The sequence below is a fragment of the Triturus cristatus genome, chromosome 3_1, assembly GCF_964204655.1.
Source record: "Triturus cristatus chromosome 3_1, aTriCri1.1, whole genome shotgun sequence".
NCBI lineage: Eukaryota > Metazoa > Chordata > Amphibia > Caudata > Salamandridae > Triturus > Triturus cristatus.
The window spans coordinates 52123496-52146111 of record NC_140583.1 but is presented as its reverse complement, the minus strand read 5'-3'; the positions used below and the strand labels follow the sequence as shown (position 1 = coordinate 52146111).

The window sequence follows — 22616 nt, the reverse complement described above, 5'->3', positions numbered from 1 at the left end:
AGATAATAGCGTTAAATGCTGCTTTAAGCTCTTCATGTGATGATGCATAATACCCAGTAATATTGCAGTGATTACTAGTAATTACGGTAGTTATAATTACACCAGTTACACCTATTCCAAAAAAATGAACAATTGATTGGGGGTTGATATACGTTGCTTATTGGTGATGGGCATAGGAAGGGCTCCCATGTGTGGGAATTTCTCAATTAGGGAGATGTTGAGCTGAGATTGAGGTCTGTAATTCAGAAGGGGCTCCAGGGCCGGACTGACCATAGCGGGCACCGGACATTTCCCAGGTGGCACGCCAGGGTGGGGGCTGGTTTTGGGCCCCTGTGGGGGGCGTTTTTGTTACAGGGCCGTTTTTGCAGCATAGCTGCAATATCGGACCCTGTAACAAAATCGTCCCAAACCGGCCCTGGCAACCAGCTCAGCCACACTCCCAAGCCCCCAGGGGGGGCTAGCCGAGCACTTTGCCAGGACCGGTTTTGGTTCCCCGTCCGGCCCTGAGGGGCACCATAGTCGCTTCCTGAGGGTGTAAGGTTGTATGTCCCTGGTGCCATCCTTACACCCTTCCTTCTATCATTTCACTCTTTTTCTACCCTTCCTTCGATCTGTCCACAGCCTTGTATCATTTTTATGTCCATGTAGCCTTCCACTCCTTTTTTCCTCACTCCACCCTTCCTTTCGTTCAGCCTCCTACTATGTTTTTCATCGACTCTTCCACCCATCTTTTCATCCCCCAACTCTGCCTTTCATACTTCCACCCTTCTTTTCATCCCCCCACTCTGCCCTTCACCCTCCCACCATACCATTCATCTCCTGCCTTTCATCCCACTACTCAGCCTTTCATCACATTACTCAGCCTTTCATTCCTACACTCTTCCTTCAATCCTCCCAACCTTCCTATCATCCTCCCACTCTGCAATTCATCCTCCCACTCTGCAATTCATCCTACTACTCTGCCTTCATCCTAAAACTCAGCCTTTTGTCCACCAACTCTGCCTTTCGTCCACCAACTCTTCCTTTCATCCTCCTGCTTTACCTTCCATCTAGAAAGGTTCAACTCTGGGCCAGCCGCAAAGCTACTTAACTTTGCTTGAAAAATTAAACCTACTCTTCGGACGCACGTCCAGCTCATCAGATGCACTTTTTGTGTCTCATGTGATCTTCTCCAATCCGGGTCTTTCGGTGCCTCGAGGACTTTTGTTGTTGTTTGAAGAGCCAAACCCTTGAAGGTGCGCCTGTGTCCAATCATAAATTCACCCTCTTACGAGAAAGAAAACAGAGCGAAAGATTTTCAAACAAATATACATCACGGTGCAGGATCTGTCACAAACCAAATTAACCACACTTAAAAGCTGCTTATTATCTTGGTTATGGCACCTCAGAAGTGATCCCAGGGCACCCTCTCCAGGACAGACACACCTTGTGACCTGTGCAGAAAGAGGTGTCATCCTTGGGACTGAGAGCTGATTGGCGGATGCTCAGCCTCTTCTGGGTATATTAAGGACTGGTCTGGGGTCAACAAAGCATCTCCCAGAAGGAAGGAACATTGACCTCTGGCGACCTGAGCACTGCTGCAGAACCCAAGGATGGACAGCAGAGGATGGACTCTGGTCGCAGTGTGCCTGGTGAGCACCTGCTGGAGCTTACCTGTACAGGTGAGACCCCTTTAGCAATGGTAAAAAGAGCTGAGTGTAGGTACAGGTGAGTGCTGCAGTAACAGTGCTATATATGGTTTTGTGCAGTTGTAGACTCTCAGGTGTGCATCACTGTGAGTACACCTGTGCAGGTGAGAGCCACAATACCAGTGCTATATATGGTTCTGTGCAAGTGCTGATGTAACAGTGTTTTTTTTTGTTGATAAATATTTATTTATTTATTTTCTAAATGGTAAAGCCAGTCTCTCAGATCAGGAGAAAGTTTACATTTACACCATGAGTGTTCACAATACAATGGTTTCATGAAGCAAAAAAAAGGGGGGTGTAAAGATAGTAACCAACCTTAGGTTGGGGAAGGCATTGCACCCCACATCTTTACAGAAAGAGATTCAACTTTGCAAGTGTTTCAATACATTTCTACAATTATTTTGGTTGCCTAACAAATGAAAAGAAGAAGAACTAGAGGCACAATTTGAGAATTCATTTATCCCTTTATATTTTTTTTGTTTTGTTTTTGCCTGTTTAGCCAGGTTCCTGTTTATTGTGTGCGCACTGTGTTTCGTCTTTAGCAGTGGTTAGAGGTCCAAGAATTTGCTTAAGGTTTGGCCTTTGGATGATCATTTGGTGATACCTGGGAGAAATGTTCTAGCATCTAAAGCTATCCATTTACCCGCTGCCTCTGTAAGTGTACCCGCTACCATCTTCCAGTATCCTATGAATCCTGGACAGTCCCATACCAAGTGTATGAAGGTGGCTCCTTCATTGGAGCAACTGGGGCACAGATCTGTGGATGTCAGATACATCTGTGCTAGTCTGTGGGGGGGTGACACACCTGTGGTGTAGGTAATTAAATTGAATGTACTTTAGATTTGCATTTGTTAAGATTATTTTTGGTACTCCCAGGTATTGTTCCCATTGTTTGTCCGTCAATGTTACTGAAAGTGCTGTGTCCGAGTAGATATGGAGCAAGGTTAATAGGATTGCAGTGCCTTGTCTTATAAAAATGTATAACATTGTGATGTCCCGGCGACCAGAGCCATGGGTGAGTAATGTTTGGAGAAATTCAGATGTCTCGGGTTCCTCATATTTTCTGTCCCACGTCTTATGTAGTTGTTGTGTGAGGGATGCTTATCATAGAAAGGAACCAGGAGGTACCCCATAATCATCTACCAGTTCCTCAAATGTACTAAAAACTGTGTCAGTGAGCAGGTACCCCCATGTGGTTATACCTAGTCCATCCCAGTCCACCATCTCTGGTCGGCACGTCATTCTCATTTGACCAGGTAGTACCCAAAGAGGTACGTCTGGGGCAAATGGTGGTAAATTCCGTCTCTTCTGCACATAGTGATACCAACAATTGCAAGCTATGTTCATTAAAGTATTCTGCGTTTCTCTTTGTGGCATGAGCGTCTCTGAGCCCATCAACCAGTCTGATACTGTGTGTTTGTGTAATCCTGTTACCCAGTGCCCTAGTTCTGTCAGATTGTAGCCCGCCAACCACCGCATTGGCCATTGCAATAGGGCTGCCACAAAATCTTGGCACCCAATCCTCCATCAGTCAATGGTGTGTAAAGCTTTGTAAGAGAAACTCGGGCCTGTAATGTCAACATTGAGGTAATATCTCGAAAAACGTTTAGTGGCAGAATGAAGGTGAGAGCAGCAAACAAATATAACAATCTGGGCAGAGGTAGAATTGTGGATATTGCTATGCGCCCCAAGGGAGAGAGCGAAAATTCCATCCAGAACGTTAGAGAGGACCAAGTGTTAGTAAGTACTCTGCCTATGTTGCCGTCCAGCAGATCCACTGGCTCATGATATATTTGAACTCCGAGGTATTTAAAAGTGTTACAGGACCAGGGGAGTGGAGTTTAAGGTAGCTGCCTTTGTTGTTCCAGATTTAGAGGTGTCATAGGAAATAGTATTGATTTGTCCAAGTTAACCCTTGGACCTGATATCTGCCCAAACCTTTACAGCAGCTGCATCAACTCGTTAGTTACTGCTGGACCACCACACTCAAATGTATTAGGGCATCATCAGCATATAGGGATATCACATGCCGGCGTGTGTAAATAGTGGGCATGCCAGCGGTTCCAATGCCAGCGCGAAGAGGATCGGTGATAGCCTTGCCGGGTGCCGTGCCCAATATCAAATGGCTCTGAGATTACTGTGCCCATTTTTGACTCGTTCTGTAGGCGAGTTATATACGAATTTGATCCATTTCAGGAAGCACGGTTCTATTCCATATCCAGTGAGCACTGCTTGCAACTATTGCCGGCCTAAGGTATCAAATGCCTTCTCAATATCTAGTGAGGCTATCCAGGATGGGACATCTGCAGTGCTCGCTGATTTAAGGACCAAGAACAGTCTGCATAGGTTCAGAAAAGTATTTCTGCCAGGAATTAAAGCATTCTGGTAACCATGTACCAGCAAATGGGTTACTGCTATTAGACGATTGGCCAGAAATTTGCCCAATATCTTGTAATCAGATTACAAAAGGGACAGTGGGCGGTAGGAGCTAAGCAACAGTGGGTCTCTCCCTGGTTTAGGTAGAACCACCAGAATGGCTTCACGAAGTGAGGAGGGTAGTATGCCCGTCTCATAGGAGTCAGTATATATTCGGAAAAATCGGGGAGCTAATTTTCTGTGGAAGGCTATGTTGAACTCTATCGGAAAACCGTCTGCTCCTGCGGTGTTGCTGTTCGCCATCTGCCGGATGGCATCTACAATTTTGTTTTTCCGAGATCGGTGACTCTAATTCAGAGCAGTATGCTAGTGGAATGCGAGGGCGATTTATATTCTCTAAAAATAACTGTGAGCACCCACAATATGCGGGTGGGATATTTTGATAGTTGCATGCACAATCATGCTAATGCGACCTGCCAGCGCGGCTGGCAGATCACTGTTTTTAATATGTCTTTTTGCTTTCTAATTACAGACACAGATTAATCACTAGAACCGTATGTATACTGTCCGCATTAGGTGTGCATGGTTTGTGTCATTATACAGGATTCACTAGGAGTGGTACACAGGGGACTAGACCCCGTAGAGCCCTGATGAAGAGCTATTAGTGGAACAGCTTGAAACATATTGACAAAAACACATTACTGATACAACCAGACTCATTAAGGTCAGGTTTATTCTCAGAAAACGACCCCTGATTTTTAACCATACCAACTAGAGGCGGGAATAAAAGAGTGGTCAACTAGTTAGGTATTTTTAGATTTTCTTTCTCTTTCCACTCTACATCACTGGACTACACATAGTCTTCAATAAAAAGTGCCCCTACGTAATTGGCAAGTCGCAGCACTCCTCAATCCGTAGAGGATTGAGAGGAACCCCAATGATGAAGCATGCCACCTACGGGCAACCCTGATGGGTGAAGGGTCTCTAGAAAAAAAGTTATTTTTCTAAACAAGGGATTACAACACATTCTTGCTGTATCCTATCTAATTCCCTAAGGGCAGGTTTTCTACGATATTCTCGATTTTTGTCTAATTACGTAACTGTCAGGAGGGTAAACCTAGCCTTTACCTCTACCTCCCTCTTTACTTTGGTAACATGGCTGTATGCGAGACAGACAATCCTTTTTTGCTCTTGCCAGTTTCATGCCTCCTCTGGTGTCGTGCAGAAAGTAGTGGTGCCCTCGTATTGTATATGGAGTGTGGCAGGGAACTGCAAGGCATACTTCATGTGGTGCTCTCGTAAGGTTTTCTTTATTTCCAGAAAGGTGGAACTACGGCCCTGCACCTCTAATGTATAGTCTGGATAAATGTGTACCGTAGTACTATCTACTATCCACAGAACTCAAGCCCTTGTAGCTTGGAGTATGTGGTCACTGTCACAGTACTTAAATAGGCTGGCTACCACCAGGTGGGGTGGAGTCCCTGGACGAGGAGGGCCCCCGGGTACCCTGTGAGAAGAAGGTGGATTATTTACCTCATAGGATGGTTTGAAGAAACCGTTCTTCCTTGTGAAGTTTCACACTTTGGCCCTCTGATTTCTCTGGCAAGCCCACTATGCAAACATAATTTCATCACAATTTCCCTTCTTGGTGCTTGACCCAAGCTCGCAGGAATTTCATTTTGTCTTGTAATGCTTGGAGGCATTTGTGGGTATTTAAGACTGTGGGTCTTAGAGTAGCTAAGGTGGATTCAGAGTTTTTGAATCTATCTTTCCCTTTTTTATGATCTTCTCGTACGTAGCTCAGGGAGTCTATTTTGGGTTGTAGTGTTGATTTAATATCCAGAGCTGCTCTGAGCAGTTCTTCAAATCGACGGGAGTGCTCTGCCAGCACCCCTGGCATTAATGTATTTGCTTGTGTGGCCTCCGCCATGTTTTCGGTTTCTTCCTTGTACGTTATTGTTGGGTGCTGATTTTGTTTCTGGTCTCGTCTTGCCAATTTTGGCAGAACAAGGCAGTATGAATCAATGGGGAGCAATCTAGGCATCCACTGTGATTGTAGTCTAGTTGTTGGGAGTTCTATGGACAGTCCCGTAGATGCAGTATGAGTCTTGTTGGGCAGCTGTTTACAGTGGGGTCCCTCAATCTGGTGGGGTTAATTGGATCAGTTCTGTGCAATCCTTGTATAGTGTGGTTTTGATATGCCATCAACTCACAGTTGGGCACTTAGCAAGGCATGTGTTATCTTACGTGGTAATGGTTCTGGGCGCAGGGGAGAGCGCTGGTGTAACATATTTTAGAGGATTGGTGCGTGAAGGTCTCGGTGTTAGTAGTGTCCCTTCTTCACATGTGCTATGTGATAGGAAAAGTCAGGTTTCTTTTGCTCTCCTATACATTTACCAGGCTGCCTGTTTTCTGTGTAGTTAGGACTGCGCCCATGTCAGCACTCTTCGGGCGCGCCTTTGTTGCCGTCGTTAGGAGGGAAGACGCTGACAGGATAGTCCCTGGTAGTCTTGGCATCTCCGGATAGATGTTCCTGATGTAACAGTGTTATATATAGTTATGTGTAGGTGTAGACTCTCAGGAGTGCATCTCTGTAAGTACACCTGTACAGGTGAGAGCTGCAGTAACTATGTTAAATATATGGTTCTATATAGCTGCAGACTCTAAGGTGTGTACGCTTGTGCAGATGAGAGCCACAGTAACAGTGTTAGATATGGTTCTGTGTAGGTGTAGACTGTCAGGTGTGCATCACTGTAAGTACACCAGTGCAGGCTGAGCTGCAATAACAGTGTTATATAAGGTTCTGTGTTGGCGTAGCCTCTCAAGTGAGCATCACTGTAAGTACACCTGTGCAGGTGAGAGCCGCAGTAACAGTGTTATATATGGTTCTCTGCAGTTGTAGACTCTCAGGTGTGCATCACTGTAAGTACACCTGTGCAGGTGAGAGCCGCAGTAACAGTGTTATATATGGTTCTGTGCAGTTGTAGACTCTCAGGTGTGCATCGCTGTAAGTGCACCTGTGCAGGTGAGAGCCGCAGTAACAGTGTTATATATGGTTCTGTGTAGGTGTAGATTCTCAGGTGTGCATCACTGTAAGCGCACCTGTACAGGTGAGAGCTGCAGTAACTATGTTAAATATATGGTTCTCTGCAGTTGTAGACTCTCAGGTGAGCATCACTGTAAGCACACCTGTGTAGGTGAGAGCCGCAGTAACAGTGTTATATATGGTTCTGTATTGGCGTAGCCTCTCAAGTGAGCATCACTGTAAGTACACCTGTGTAGGTGAGAGCCGCAGTAACAGTGTTATATATGGTTCTGTGCAGTTGTAGACTCTCAGGTGTGCATCACTGTAAGTGCACCTGTGCAGGTGAGAGCCGCAGTAACAGTGTTATATATGGTTCTGTGCAGTTGTAGACTCTCAGGTGTGCATCGCTGTAAGTGCACCTGTGCAGGTGAGAGCCGCAGTAACAGTGTTATATATGGTTCTGTGCAGTTGTAGACTCTCAGGTGAGCATCACTGTAAGTACACCTGTGTAGGTGAGAGCTGCAGTAACAGTGTTATATATGGTTCTCTGCAGTTGTAGACTCTCAGGTGAGCATCACTGTAAGTGCACCTGTGCAGGTGAGAGCCGCAGTAACAGTGTTATATATGGTTCTCTGCAGTTGTAGACTCTCAGGTGTGCATCACTGTAAGTACACCTGTGCAGGTGAGAGCTGCAGTATTAGTGTTATTTATGGTTCTGTGCAGTTGTAGACTCTCAGGTGAGCATCACTGTAAGCACACCTGTGCAGGTGAGAGCTGCAGTATTAGTGTTATTTATGGTTCTGTGCAGTTGTAGACTCTCAGGTGAGCATCACTGTAAGCACACCTGTGTAGGTGAGAGCTGCAGTAATAGTGTTAGATAGACCTATGCACACATAAAGCCTCTCTGATGTACCTTACCTGACTATGGTGACACCTGCAGAGCCAAGAATCACAGTAACCATAATATGTAGGTCTCCAGTGCACCTGTACAGGAGAGTATATGAGTGACAATATCTCATAGCCCGGTGTAAATGCTCCACTGTAAGTACACCTGTACAGGAGAGTATCTGATTGACAATATTACACAGCCCTGCACGTAACTAATGCCGCTCAGGTGTGCTTCGCAGGGAGCATACCTCTGCAGGAGAGTATATGAGTGACCATATTACACAGCCCTGTGCACATGTAATGCTTCTCAGGTGTGCTCCACTGTAAGTTCACCTGTACAGGACAGTATCTGAGTGACTAAATTACACAGCCCTGCACGCAACTAATGCTTCTAAGGTGTGCTTCACAGAGAGCACACCTGTACAGCAGACTAAATCAGTGACAGTATTAAATACCCCTGTGTACTTATAATGCCTCTCAGTTGTGCTTCACAGAGAGCACACCTGTACAGGAGAGTATATAAGTGATAGTATTACATACCCCTATGTACATGTAATGCTTCTCAGGTGTGCTTCACAGAGAGCACACCTGTTCAGGAGAGTATATGAGTGGCATTATTACACAGCCTTGTGTACATGTAATGCCTCTCAGGTGTGCTTCACTGAGAGCACACCTGTACCGGAGAGTATATGAGTGACCGTATTACACAGCCCTGTGCACATGTAATGCCTCCCAGGTGTGCTTCGCAGAGAACGCACCTGTACAGGAGAGTATATGAGTGACTGTATTACACAGCCCTGTGCACATGTAATGCTTCTCAGGTGTGCTTCACTGAGAGCACACCTGTACAGGAGAGTATATGAGTGACTGTATTACACAGCCCTGTGCACATGTAATGCTTCTCAGGTGTGCTTTACAAAAGGCGTATCTGTGCAGGAGTTTACTGTGTGCATGTAACGCCTCTCAGGTGTGCTTAATGGAGAGCCCAGGAGGATATATGACAGTTTTAAGTAGCTGTGTATATATGTAATGCCTCTTCGGTGTGCTTCACAGAGAGCGCAACTGCACAGGAGCGTAAAATCGCAATAGTATTACATATGCGAGGCCTTCACACCTCCTGCACCCCCAGTGCTGCTACACCATTGTTATCTGCACAATGTGTCTAGACCCCAAGAGTAATCTTAGAAGCACATCATAGGAACAGGAGAGTTTTCCATGAGCATTTGTGAGGTGTCGGTCCAGCAGGCCGGGGGCACCATAAGGATCGAGCTGCGATAGAGGTCAGCTCACCTGGACAGGTGATAAGTGTCCATCAAATTTAAAGTGGCTTTGAAAGTATGATTTCCACCTTGGATTATTTTGCAAATCCTATAAGGAGTAGGACTTTGGGAGGGTGTTTGGAGTGAACCTCCCAGGACATCTTCCAGGGCCAAGGTCCTCATCCTGGGCCTGCATCCCACCGAGATGTTCGCGTCTCTGATTGGGCCATGTAATTCCTGCATCAAACTGAGCTCATTGTAAGCAGTGGTCCTGTGTGGGAGGGTTTATTGTGGTGTTTACATGGTGGATGGCTATTGGATAATGTGCTGAGCTTTCTGCATTTGGGATGGGGGTAAAGTCCTAAATCACATGTGTCAGAAGCTGTAAATATGTTTGGACTTTCAAACAGATTTTGGGAGTGTGCCTGCAGGATTTCTGCCACTTTTTACTGTCAATCAATCTACCTTTCCAAAACTCTCCACGGGTATGGGACTAGCACGCGAGTTGGAATTACTATTTAGGCACAAAGAGGAGTTTGCACCGAAATCAGGATTAGTGCGGGCATCAGATGGCTCTACTTGAGGTACCTCGAGGACCCCTCCATAGACTCTTCTGTTACATTATAGTGAACTCTGTACATCTTCGGAGCCATCTGTGCTGCTGAAGGCCATTTGTTCTTGTGACACTTTCCCCGAAACGTTTCTTCATCAGTTGTCAGTATCCAAATAGGTGCATGAACCACAGACTTCACCCTTGACACCTGTGCAACCCTGAGTGTGTGAAACAAGGGCCCAAACCAGGCCAGGAGCCACAGTGTTTTACCACAGTATGGGCGCTTGAATATCGATCCGCAGCAATACTGAGTGCAAGATATCAGCTGCACAGTATCAACAAGGGAAGTCAAGGGGGCATTGGAGCAGTAATTCTCCACTCCCCAATATACTCTCACCTTGATGATACTGTGCAAGGGGATGTCCTGCAGCCCACCCTGCAGGTGGAGATGTGTTGTTTCGATGCTGTGACATACAGACCAACCTGCATCTTATGTCATCTTTTAAAACACGGCTTTAGGGTTCCCTAAAGTTCTAAAATCCTCATACTTACATTAGGTGATTCAAATGCAACTTTTCTCTTTTGCAGGATGTCTATGGACTGGAGAAAAATCGTAAGTACTTTTTAAATCGGGATATGTTTGAACTTGAGCATAGCTCCTGTACATAATGAAGCGCTATACTCCGGGCATGGTTGGCGGCTGCATCGTGCACTATGTACTGAATCCATTTATATCGCTTTTTGTGGATTTACAAACGGATACAGAGTATGATGTGTGCCTTGTGCACGAACATAATGAGTCACAAGGTGTGAGGATGAAAGGAGGAGCATTCACACCACTGTCTGCATGCGCAAAAGAGAAGTTGCCAAGATAGAAAAGTGAGAATGAGAGAAACGCCCACAGAGAAGCAAAACCCTGAGCACCGTCGGCTGGGTGACAGAAATGGAGCGGTTTATTGATCGACCCGCTCCATTGTGTATTTACAACCGGTATTTGGGAAAGGATTTAGAAAGTCAGGCATTGTAAGAGCGTCCATAAGACAGATGGGCCTGCACATCTTTCCTTGTTTGACACATATATCCTGGCACCTACAGGGCTCTGCGCATGTCACCCCCTCCCACACAATATCTATGAACATATTTGAGGGTTGGCAGAAATGCACATTTTGTGCAAACAAAACACAGATGCACATTTGGTTCCAGTGAATATTTCATCTTTTATAATTGATTTCTGAATCGCCTGTTCCTGTGCACCAGCAGCTGATGTGAAGCTGGGAATGTGCCTTCTCTTTCAGAAACCCAGGATCCAGAGGAGCCCATGACACCAGGCATCTTCGAGATCATCACCAAAGAGAACAAAGGTAAGAGAAAACCTCCGGCTTCTGGGCGCTAGACTTTGTTACACAAGATTCAACTGTGACCCTGATCCGAGGCGCCTTTGAGATCAAGATAGAACCAAGAAAAGCGCAAACCTCAGGGTGTCTGGGCGCTAGACTCTGTTAAACAATAGTCAGCCGTGACCCTGTCTCAGACATTTTCGAGATCGCCACCAAACAGAACCAAAGTAAGAGAAAACTTCAGGCCTCTTGGCGCTACACTCTGTTACAAGATAGTCAGCAGTGAGCCTGAGCCAAGGTGTCTTCACAATCATCACCAGAGACAACCAAGGTCCTGGGCGCGGCCCTCTCTGCAGGGTCACTCCAGATCTGTGCCTTCCTCTGCCGTCCTTTTCTGAACTCGTTTTTGTTGGCTTTTAGGACTCGTTCCCTGCTGACCAGTGGTAAAGTGCTTCTGCTTCTCCCTGACACATGGTAACATTGGCCTGCCCCTAACTGGCACGTTTAATTTACTTGTAAGTGCCTAGTATCTGGTGCTGGGTGTACCCAGGGCGTGTACATTAAACTCTACTTCGGGGCAGCAGCACTCCTTGTGGTACCCACTAAAGTAGAGCTTTAAACATGTCTCAGGCCTGACACTGCAGCCTGTAGTGCAGATTGAAGCAGCCATTTACACCTGGACTCAATCCAGAATCACTGGCTCGTATCTGACAAATGTAGAATATCTGGGAACAGATGCCAGCCTTTTAGAAACATACAGAGGAGCGGAGTAACACACTTAAAAAGAAATGCATTCTGGGAAATAAAGTCCTCCCCAAACACATTTCAAATTCATAGCATAGAAACATCTGGCAACAACATACAGATATGTATCATGTCATCACCACAGAACTACTATTATTAATCAAAGCACATGATTGGCCCACACTGGTATATATTCTGAAGGATTGGGTTAATACAAACATATCAATGAAAATCAAACTACCCTTTGTGTGCTACAAATTGTGTAAATCGATCCTGCTCGTTTGTCTGGGTCAATTAGTAAATATTCAAAGAATTCTATACATTGGTTCATACTTCTATGTAAGACAGATAATGACATGTACAATCCTAGTTTAGATGTAAAGACTTAATACAAATGTGTGGACGGAGAATGACACTAAATCTAGTGGGTTCCTGTTCCCAGCCGCTGTTTGAACTCGCCGAGTCCCGGTCCGATTACCTACCTCGTGCTCTGCACCATCTGCCTCTGCCTTGCCGGGTGCTGACTCTCCGCTCCCCGCAGCCGCCACCTTCACCAGCAGCAGCTGCGGACACTTCGTGGGGCCAGGACCACAACTCCCATCATTCCGAGCGGCAAGGGAAGCCGCTGACGCAGGCTACGCGCCAGGAGGCGCTTAAAAGGTCAGCGCCCCCCACGGCAGAGTGGGTTCCTGTTCCCAGCCGCTGTTTGAACTCGCCGAGTCCCGGTCCGATTACCTACCTCGTGCTCTGCACCATCTGCCTCTGCCTTGCCGGGTGCTGACTCTCCGCTCCCCGCAGCCGCCACCTTCACCAGCAGCAGCTGCGGACACTTCGTGGGGCCAGGACCACAACTCCCATCATTCCGAGCGTCAAGGGAAGCCGCTGACGCAGGCTACGCGCCAGGAGGCGCTTAAAAGGTCGGCGCCCCCCACGGCAGAGTGGGTTCCTGTTCCCAGCCGCTGTTTGAACTCGCCGAGTCCCGGTCCGATTACCTACCTCGTGCTCTGCACCATCTGCCTCTGCCTTGCCGGGTGCTGACTCTCCGCTCCCCGCAGCCGCCACCTTCAGCAGCAGCAGCTGCGGACACTTCGTGGGGCCAGGACCACAACTCCCATCATTCCGAGCGGCAAGGGAAGCCGCTGACGCAGGCTACGCGCCAGGAGGCGCTTAAAAGGTCGGCGCCCCCTCCGCGATGCGGGACGCGCGCGAGCGGCGCCGGGAGAAGCCCGGGACAAGGGCGGGACCGTCTGTGGCCGTCCGGGGCCGCAGGAGGCCGGGCTGGGCCGCATCCCTTAGCCGTGGATTACGGGTCAGTCTGGACTAACCTTTAATGGTCATTGACATTTTTATGTATCTCTCAGTCTTAAGCCGTGCATAGAGTGTGTATTCTTTTAACTTATACTGTTTGGATTTTAGCTATTTGTGTTTAGGGGTTCCCTACTGCAATATACTAGCTGCCAGGTTTCATTGGAATTATGGGGAAACACTCTAAACCTACAGCAAGTCGCCCTATGACTAGACAGCTAGCCAATTCCAACCCGCCGATCCCCAGTCTTACAGCGATAGATAAAATGCTGCAGAAAACAATCGGGGTGGTGGCTACAGCCATAGAAAATACCGAAAGACGGTTGTCAATCACCCCGGCATTTACTATGGCCCCCCCCCTCTGATGGATTGGCTGATTCATCTTCATACCAGGTGGATTTGGAAGCTATGTCATCTATGTTGCCCTCGTTTACCCAATTACCGTGTTCTCAGGCGCTACTAGACGAGCCTGAACAAGAGGAAGCTGGCCCATTATCATCTTCTTTTGTTTCTATAGTGGCTCCCATGAAGCAGGTAAAGCCAAGAAAAAAAACCCAGAAATCTAGAAAAAGGAGTTTTCTTCCAGCCCCCCCTGCAGACGGTCCTGCCCCATCGGCCTTGACTCATCACCCTCCTATTTCTAATCCACCGACTTGGGCTACTAATTTATTAATAGACCTACAGTCACATATAGATCATTCCCTAAACCTCCTTTTAAAAACCCTGTCATCCAAAATTGACAGGCTGGTATCTTTAGTTAATACCAAAGGTATTGGGAAGAAGCAGTTAAATCATGATCTATTGCATAACTCTGGTAGTACGGAGGGTGCTGGTACCCAAGCAACGATTAACAACCCTACCCCACTAGGCCAGACAAATATACCCTTGAACCCTACTGCTCCTGTCACAGCCCAGCCTCCATTGGTGCAGCTAACTGCCCCCTCTCTCCCTGCTGGTCCCCTTATGCCCCCGACCTTTCCCCGAGCCCCTATTGTTGTTTCATCACGGGATCAGTCCCATAGCAGCAGGGACTTAGCTCTACGGAGCCCTGGTGGGGGTAGGACCCTTCCTTCTGGGGGGGGGAACAAAGCCCCACGGAGCCCGGACGGTTCCCTTCCTCTTGTACAGCTTCCCCCCGAGGCAGCACCCTATGTGATTGTGCTCACTGGAGTTCCTCCACTAACAAATGGTAAGGGGGAATCTTACTATGAATTAAAAAATAAAGTCATCCACTGGTTGTCTAAAAATAGACCATTGGAGGGAGCAGGGAGAGGGGAGATCCTCTTTGTTCGGAGGGTTAGCTGGCTAGGGACCCGTCCAAAGGACATTGGTGGGGATTGTGTCCTGATCAACTTTAGGGACCCTAGAGTAGTAGGACATATACTGGATCTGGGCGGGCACCACAAGCCAGGAGCTATTGACACATCCCATTTGGGGTATTTCTACTCCCTCCCCAATGTTTTGAACCCGGTGGAACTACCCTATTTTCATCAAGCCTCTCACAATGCCTACTTTAATATTCCGGTCAAAAACCGTTTCGATGTGCTCAACTCTGTGGATTGACCATCACCCCTGAGGCTTAACAAGGGAAGGCATATGCTTACGGGGGGAACCTGGGTAGGGATGATCCTGGTGCGGAGATGGGTCTCCCCCTGGCCGCACTTGGTACGGAGAGTGGTCTTGGGCCCACCCTTTCTTCACCTCTGAACTCCAGCGCCATGGATGGACGTCCCGTGTTGGGCCCCCTTGAGCATTCTGCTTCCCACTGCTCCCCCTCCTCTCTACCTCTGGCTGTTAGTCCTCCCCGCACACTTACTCGAAGACCTCTAGTAGGGTCTTGGAATGTGGCTGGATTGGAGTCCAAACTCTCTGACCCCGAGTGGGGAGAGTTAATGGACAATTACGATATCTGCATATTCCAAGAAACATGGTTACGGTTCATACCACGGAGGGTGGGCTATGCATCGTTTTCGGTCCCTGCAGTCCAAGGGGCGAGAGGCAGACCATCGGGGGGGTTAGTAGTTTGGGTTGCAACTCATTTAGGTTGCTCTGTAAAGCCCTTAGACTCAAAGTCCTCCGACATTTTGTGTCTGATACTTACTTTCCCTGCTAGTTATTCGCTGGTAGTAATAAATGTCTACCTGCGTCCCCACCCGGTACAGTTGGGCCTGTCGATTTTGGGCGCCCTGGATGATGTATTACATTCTCTTCCACCTGCGTCCCATAAATTAATAGGTGCAGATTTTAACTGTCATTTCGAACCCCTTCCTGGGATCCCCTCCCCTACTTGTGACGAGGATGAAAATTATATAATCCCAGACCCTATTATGTATCCTGCCAAACGTCTCCTCCCTCTAGCCCTTGAGATCAACAAGCTTACCATTGCACACTCCTTGAGGGCTTGCAATGGCAGACTCTGCCCGGACGTGCCGGGGTCTTTTACTTTTAATAGACCCGGGAGTTGTTCGACTATCGACTACCTTCTGGTGAACGTGGAATTTTGGGGCCATTTAGCAGCCTTCTCTGTTATTCCGCGGGTCGATAGTGATCACAACCTACTGTCACTGGAACTGGTAAATAACATTGGTGGCAGTGGAATCCATAAGCACCTATCACCATTAAATAGCGAGAATCTGGTGCTAGCTGCAGGTGGTAGACGGATTAGGTGGGCAAGGGTTGTGACCGATGAACTAAAGCTTGCAGCTTTATATAGCAGTGTGACCCGCTCTCTGGAGGCAGTCTCCTACCTTCTGAGCCCCAATGGGGACATTTCGCAGAACCGCCTCCTAGATTTCCAGAACATCCATAAGGATCTCCTTGGCAGCCGGCTGGCTTCTTTTATAGTCCTACTGCCTCAAAACCAAGGCCTTTAAGGCCTGAGCACTGGTTTAATGGTTCTTGTAGGCGGGCTAAGACTGCCCTGATAAAAGAGGTAAAAGAGGGCACTCAGTCTAGTATCCGGGCGGCGAGGGCCTCCTACAAAAATCTGATTAAGGAGGCAAAATCCGAGTGGGAGGATCAAAGGTGGCAAAATTTAATGCAAGCAATAGCAGACCGTGACGCGAGGGCATTTTGGAACATTGTTCGAACTTGTACGGTAGCCAGCAGCCCCGCAATTATTCCTAATCTCAGCGAGGAGGTCTGGCTTGCCCACTTCAAACCCCTCTTTTCTGTCAGTAAATCCAAGGGAGGTCCCGATCCGGGCACCCCGCTGAATGATATTGTAACGGACCAGCTGGGCCAGGAAGAACTAGAGAGCCGATTCTTCTCCCTTTCAGAAATAGAATTGGCCCTCAACACCCTATCAGTAGGGAAAGCCCCGGGGCTCGACAGGATCCCTGGTGACCTGTACAGAAGTGATCCAAAAATCTGGGCCCCTTATATTTGTGTATATTTTAACGCCATTTTGCAGGGCCTTAGAATCCCGGATACCTGGTTGGGTGCAGAAATTATACCCATTTATAAAAAATCTTCCCCTTTGGATCCAGCCAATTACCGCCCCATAAGCTTGATTGATGTCTTACAGAAGCTGTTTGCCCGAGTCCTTTTAACCAGATTGCAGACCTGGATGGAGGATCACCAAATCCTAACCTCCCTGCAGGCGGGGTTCCGTGCAAAGGTTTCTACCATTGACCAATTATTCAGATTACAGTTGATTTACTGGAAGTCAGTCAGCATGGGTGCTGGCAATCTTTATTTGATTTTTGTGGACCTTCGGTCCGCATTTGATATGGTTCAAAGGGAAAAATTATGGGCCCTTTTGTTAGAGATGGGTGTTCCCCCCTACCTTTGCCACTTATTCAAACGTCTCCATTCAGGCACTTATGCAAGGGTGAGATATGGGAGATGTGGGGAAATTTCTGGGCCATTTCCGGTTGAAAAGGGTGTGAGGCAGGGCTGTGTCCTGGCCCCCACTCTTTTCTCCCTTTTCATCAATGGGTTGATTGAGTATCTCCTGTGCACCGCTAATTTGGACTCCCCTATCCTGGCGGGGCGTAAGGTACCGGCCCTAATGTTCGCGGATGACACGCTTTTGCTGTCTAAATCTTACATGGGCATCCAGCGTACATTAGAGGCCTTCTGCTCTTTCTGTAAAAACAGGGATTTGGAACTGAATCTATCAAAAACAAAATTTATGGTTTTCGGCTCCAATTCATTTAACTGCCCCCACCCTAAGATGGGAGATGTAGAGCTGGATAGGGTCGACACTTTTGATTATTTGGGGGTGACCCTTAATGACAAAATGAAATGGGGGTCCCATTTGGCGAAGGCTAATTTGAAACTAGCTCAATCAGTGGGGGGTATCCTGAAGGTGTATAATAACACCTCTTTTAAACCTCTGGGCCCCCCCATGGAAATCTACAAATCCCAAGCTAGAGGGGGGGCGCTTTATGGCGCTGAACTCTGGGGATATTCCATTCCCGCTTCCCTTTCTTCAATTGAGAATTCTTTCATTAGGAGACTGCTGAAACTACCTGTTAGCACTCCTTTAACTCCTTTGAGATGGGATCTGGGTCTGGTTCCCATAGAAGAGATTGCCCTGAATCGCCCTCTCCAGTTCTGGAGACGACTTTGGTCAACGCCCGAGCTGGCAAGCTATAGGTACGATCTTGGTGATATATTGGCAAGGGGAAAATTGGATAAAATCCCTTGGCTTACCTATGTAAAGAACCTCTGCTACTCCATAGGGATGGGGAACCTATGGTCCGCCCCGGAAGAGACATGCTGTGCACTTTCGAAGAAATCATTGCGGGAGGTTTTGAAATCATATCGGAAGGAAATGCTATTCCACTCCTCTTTGGGTAGGCTTACCGACACCTTCCTGGATATTAAGATTAGTCCCCAGTTCGAAGTTTTTCTGGACGTCATCCAACCACCTTTGGCAAAGAAACTTTACATCCAGTTCAGACACGGCTCGCTACCGCTGAGGGATTTTACTCATAGATGGTCTAATGTTTCGGATCCCTTAAGCACGTGTCCTCTATGTACTGACACCTGCGAAACAGAGTTGCATGTTGTCCTTTTCTGCCCTTTATATATCACCGCAAGAAAAAAGTGGATCGTCCAGTTATGCAAGTCTAGGGGTCTTAGGGACTACAAGGAGGTGTTTAGAATTTTGAAATACGATACTACCCCATTGATAGTGTTTGCAATGGCCAAATTTCTTCTTTCCATGTGGTTTACAAGGTCCAAAACTATGATTTCTGTCACACAACCCTCCTGATTCTAGTATTGTCACCATTGCTACCATAGAACTCTGTGGTGTAGTGAGTACATTTTTGGCCCCGGATACAGTTTTAATAATTTGTTTTTGTGGAATAATTCGGTTCCTTCGTTGTGTAATTTCTTTCATGTAATAATTTTAATGCTTCAATGGATTACACTCTATACAATGTCTATTTAATCATGTTTTAATGTATATCACTATTTATGTCTTTTTATGGTATTTTACCGAAATAAAAGCTTTGACTGACTGGCACTAAATCTAGGGTGATGTCACTGCTGGTGTTTGCTGAAAGAAGACATAAATTGCTTAGAAGACATTTAGTCAGTGCAGTTGTTAATCTGATTTTTCTGTCTCAATATGTTCTCATTTATTATGGCAAGCCAGTAAAATGCTTTTAGTGATGCCATAATTAACTCCTGATATGACATGATGACATCACTATAGGAATGTAAGACACAGGAAACCATTCCCAGTAAACATTAAAAGCTGCAATCACTCACTGTGGATCAAGCAAGGATTTATGGGGAGCAGCAAATCACCCCTGAGGGTTTCAAGGATGCCTGTGTGCTCAGGCCTTGTTAGTCCCTGGGGTCATTTATTTATTAGGTGATGATGTCATAGTTTGATGTTTTACCTGAAATCTTCCTCCACCACAATGATTCTTGCATTTTATGATGTGTTTCTTGAAATCACACTTTAGGCCTAAAATCAGCTTCCTTCTCTTCTGTGTGCTCTTGTTCCTTCCAGTTATAATGCAGACACGGACCACTATCACTGTCTTTTACTATTGTAGGCAGCTCACAGCTGGTGCACGAGGGAGACATCGCCCTACAACCAGGCCGCAGTGCCAGGATATGTCCAAACAACAGCTGCCTCTGGCCTAAATCCAGTGACGGGACCGTCTCTGTGCCTTACACCCTTAGTCCCACTTACAGTGAGTTCACGTTTACACCAATGCTCGAGATTGTCTTTCATAGATACCTTTCCGGGTTGATTCAACTTATGTCATCCTGCCTCTTTTTTCCGTCAGGTGCCAAAGATGTGGATGCCATCAAAGATGCAATGAGTGAGTTTGCAACAGTTACCTGCATCCGCTTTGTGACCCGCGCATTGGAACCTGATTACATCCAGATTGTGCCTGAGGATGGGTAAGAGCCTAGGAAACCCTAAGGACTGACCCCACATTCAGCATCACACCAGGTACGGCTCCATCAGAGAGACTCATTACCTCCAGATCCTGCCTCAGGATGGGTAAGAGCAAAGTGCATCCTGAGGACTGATCCTACATTCAGCATCACATCAGACAGAGCTCCATCAGATACACTCATTACCTCCAGACCCTGCCTGTGGATAGATAAGAGCACATGGCACCCCAAGCACTGATCCGACATTCAGCATTACACCAGACACAGTTTCATCAGATAGACTCATTACCTCCAGATCCTGCCTGTGGATGGGTAAGAACAAGGGGCACCCTGAGGACTGATCCTACATTCAGCATCACACCAGACAGGGCTCCATCAGATAGACTAATTAATTCTAGACACTGCCTGCAGATCGGTAAGAGCACAGGGAACCCTAAGGACTGATCCTACATTCAGCATTACACCGATAGGACTCCATCAGACAGACTCATTACCCTCAGATCCTGCCCGTGGATGCGTACGAGCACAGGGAACCCTAAGGACTGATCCTACATTCAGCATCACACGGGATAGGGATCCATTGGATAGACTCATTACCTCCAGACCCTGCCTGTGGATGATCTCAAGAGGTGTTGCCTTTGATACCAGCTTGCGTTTCACCATTTGGTTACAGAACCCTGCATACTAAAGTTTCTGTAACCTGTGATACAACATCACCTCCCTCATTTACCCAAAAGAAAAGATATTGTAAAATAATTACAATTCACCCCCCCTAACTAAACCAAACAAAATGCAAAGTGAAAAACACTAATAAGGATATAAATTCATAACTAGAATAAAATTAAACATAGTAACATAACCAAGTATAACTAAACACAGTCACGTAACCAAGCTGGTCTCTTCCTTACTTGTTGGGGTCGACTCTTGAGCTCCTCGAACAACTCCTTGCTTGAAGAAGCTAATTCTCTTCCTAGAACAGAGCTGCATTTGGCAACCTTATTAAGATTCCAGATTTTGTTATCATCAGTCTTACCTGCATTTCTAAACACTCCCTCCGCCTCTGCCTCAAGATAGCTCCCAACCCCTTGGAGCTGGCATACATCATTACTATGATGTCATCCTGGTATCAAAACTTCCTAATTCTGAGGACTTCTCCAAACCAGATTTCATGTCCTTATACTCCCTCTCACAACCATCACGTCAAACACATGTTATTTGCTCTTCTTTACAGAGACCCGAGAAGAACTGCTCTTTCAGCGAATTTTGGCACAAACTTGTTATAGAATTCTACAATACCCAAGAACTTCACAAGTTCTCCCTTGCACTTAGGCAAGGACACATTCTTAATGGTGTTCACCAATCTTTTCTTTGGCCGAGTCCCTGATCCAGTGATTAGATGTCCTAACTACTCTATCTCAGGTACATTAAACTTACATATTTTCCATTTCAATGTCAACCCTGCCTCCTATAATCTTCTAAGCACCTCATACAACCTTCCATTGTGCTCCCCTATCTTTGACCATAATAGCAAAATATCATCTTGATAAACCTTCATCCCTGCCACACCCCTCAATACCTTTTCCATTGCCCTCGAAAGACAGAAGCTGCCGCATGAGTCCAAAGGTCAACTGCAAAAACGGAAAAGTACCATAGGGAGTGGCAAACGAGGTAAAATCGTGTGAAGGGTCAGTCAGCTTAATTTGATGATACGCCGAACTAAGGTCTAAAGAAGAAAAATGTTTAGCCCCATTCAACAAACAGAGTTTCACTGATATTGGGGAGTGGAAAGTGGTCAACAATCCCAGCCTTGTTAAGTTAGCTCAAATTAACCTAGCATCACCATTGGTCTTGTGTGCTTTAACCACAGGTGCAAGCCATTCAGAAGCTTCTAATTTCTTAATTATCCTGCCAGCAATCAATCTGTCCAACTCCTCTTTCATTCTATTCTTGACTGCCAAAGGCATACTCCTAACTTTAGCCACTTATGGAAGTGCATTGGCTCTAAGCCTAATCTCATATACATAGCTCTTCAGACACCCCAGCTCTTCTCTGAAAACATTTGAAAACTCATTCAGCAAGTTATCATATCCATCGAAAACACTGCGAAGTACTGGAATGTCTTTTACACAAACAGAAGGATTCGCATTGGGGTCCAGATACACATAGAGATCACGTTGATGAATCCAACTTATTAAGGAGTCACCTTTCACAAACACATATATCTTCCCAGGCATTATATGATCTTTGAATTCTATAGACCCCCAAAAATTCCCATCCAACTTTATTGGTTCCCCAGCATACCCACGGGTTTAATGTCTGGCTTTGAGAGCTTCACTTTGTTTTCCAGCCTTATTCTCATTAAACGTGAGTGACATCAACGTGATTTTGGCTCCGGAGTCAAACAACATTTTGACCGCTTCTGTTATATTATGAGGATATTTGTAGAGCTCGCAGCTACTCAGCTTAGTGTCCCGGCGCTGGGAGAGTGTGACAGGCTGATTAAATAAAAGAAACGTCGAGCTATTGCTGGAACTACCAAGTTCTAAGGGCTTCTCCATTGACTTGTACCACTTCAAAAGACTCTTCCAAACCGTCAGCCTTGTTTTGCAACACAACCACCTCTTCTACAAATTCAACTTCACAATTCACCTCCCTTGCTTTTTTGATAGTGGATTTACAACATTTAGTCACATGGCCTTTCCTTCTGCAATTCTTACAAGTTGCCTTCCATCCCGGGCACTTTTTACTATTAGCCATGTGGCCTAACTCACCACACCAATAGCATTTGCCTAAACATTTGTGACCTGTCTTGCCTCCTGTGTCACTTTTACCTTGAAATTATTTATTCTCATTGTCTTTCTCTGCCACCACCTTAACTGAAGCTGCTTCATTCTTGCTTGCATGCACTACAGTCTTTCTGCCACATGGCCTCTTTAGACTTTTTCAAAGAGAAACACAGTATAAACTGATCCCTTTATTGTTCCTCAAAGGAATTCCCAAAACTGCAAGTTGAAGCTAACCTGCGTAACTCTGTTATGTACTGCTCTGCGCTTTCGCTTTGGCGTTGCA

At 46.4% G+C, this 22616-nt stretch overlaps 1 protein-coding gene across 1 annotated transcript in view; it reads left to right on the top strand.

The window, feature by feature from the left end:
- Positions 1–1507: 1507 nt before the first annotated feature.
- LOC146859684 (astacin-like metalloendopeptidase) overlaps positions 1508–22616 on the top strand; it is a 39030-nt gene continuing 17921 nt past the window's right edge. The window contains exons 1-5 of the mRNA XM_085643440.1: positions 1508–1661; positions 10378–10402; positions 11085–11150; positions 19196–19336; positions 19433–19550. Coding sequence (XP_085499566.1) covers positions 1593–1661; positions 10378–10402; positions 11085–11150; positions 19196–19336; positions 19433–19550 — 419 coding nt within the window. The 5' untranslated portion in view covers positions 1508–1592. The remainder of the gene's footprint in view (positions 1662–10377; positions 10403–11084; positions 11151–19195; positions 19337–19432; positions 19551–22616) is intronic.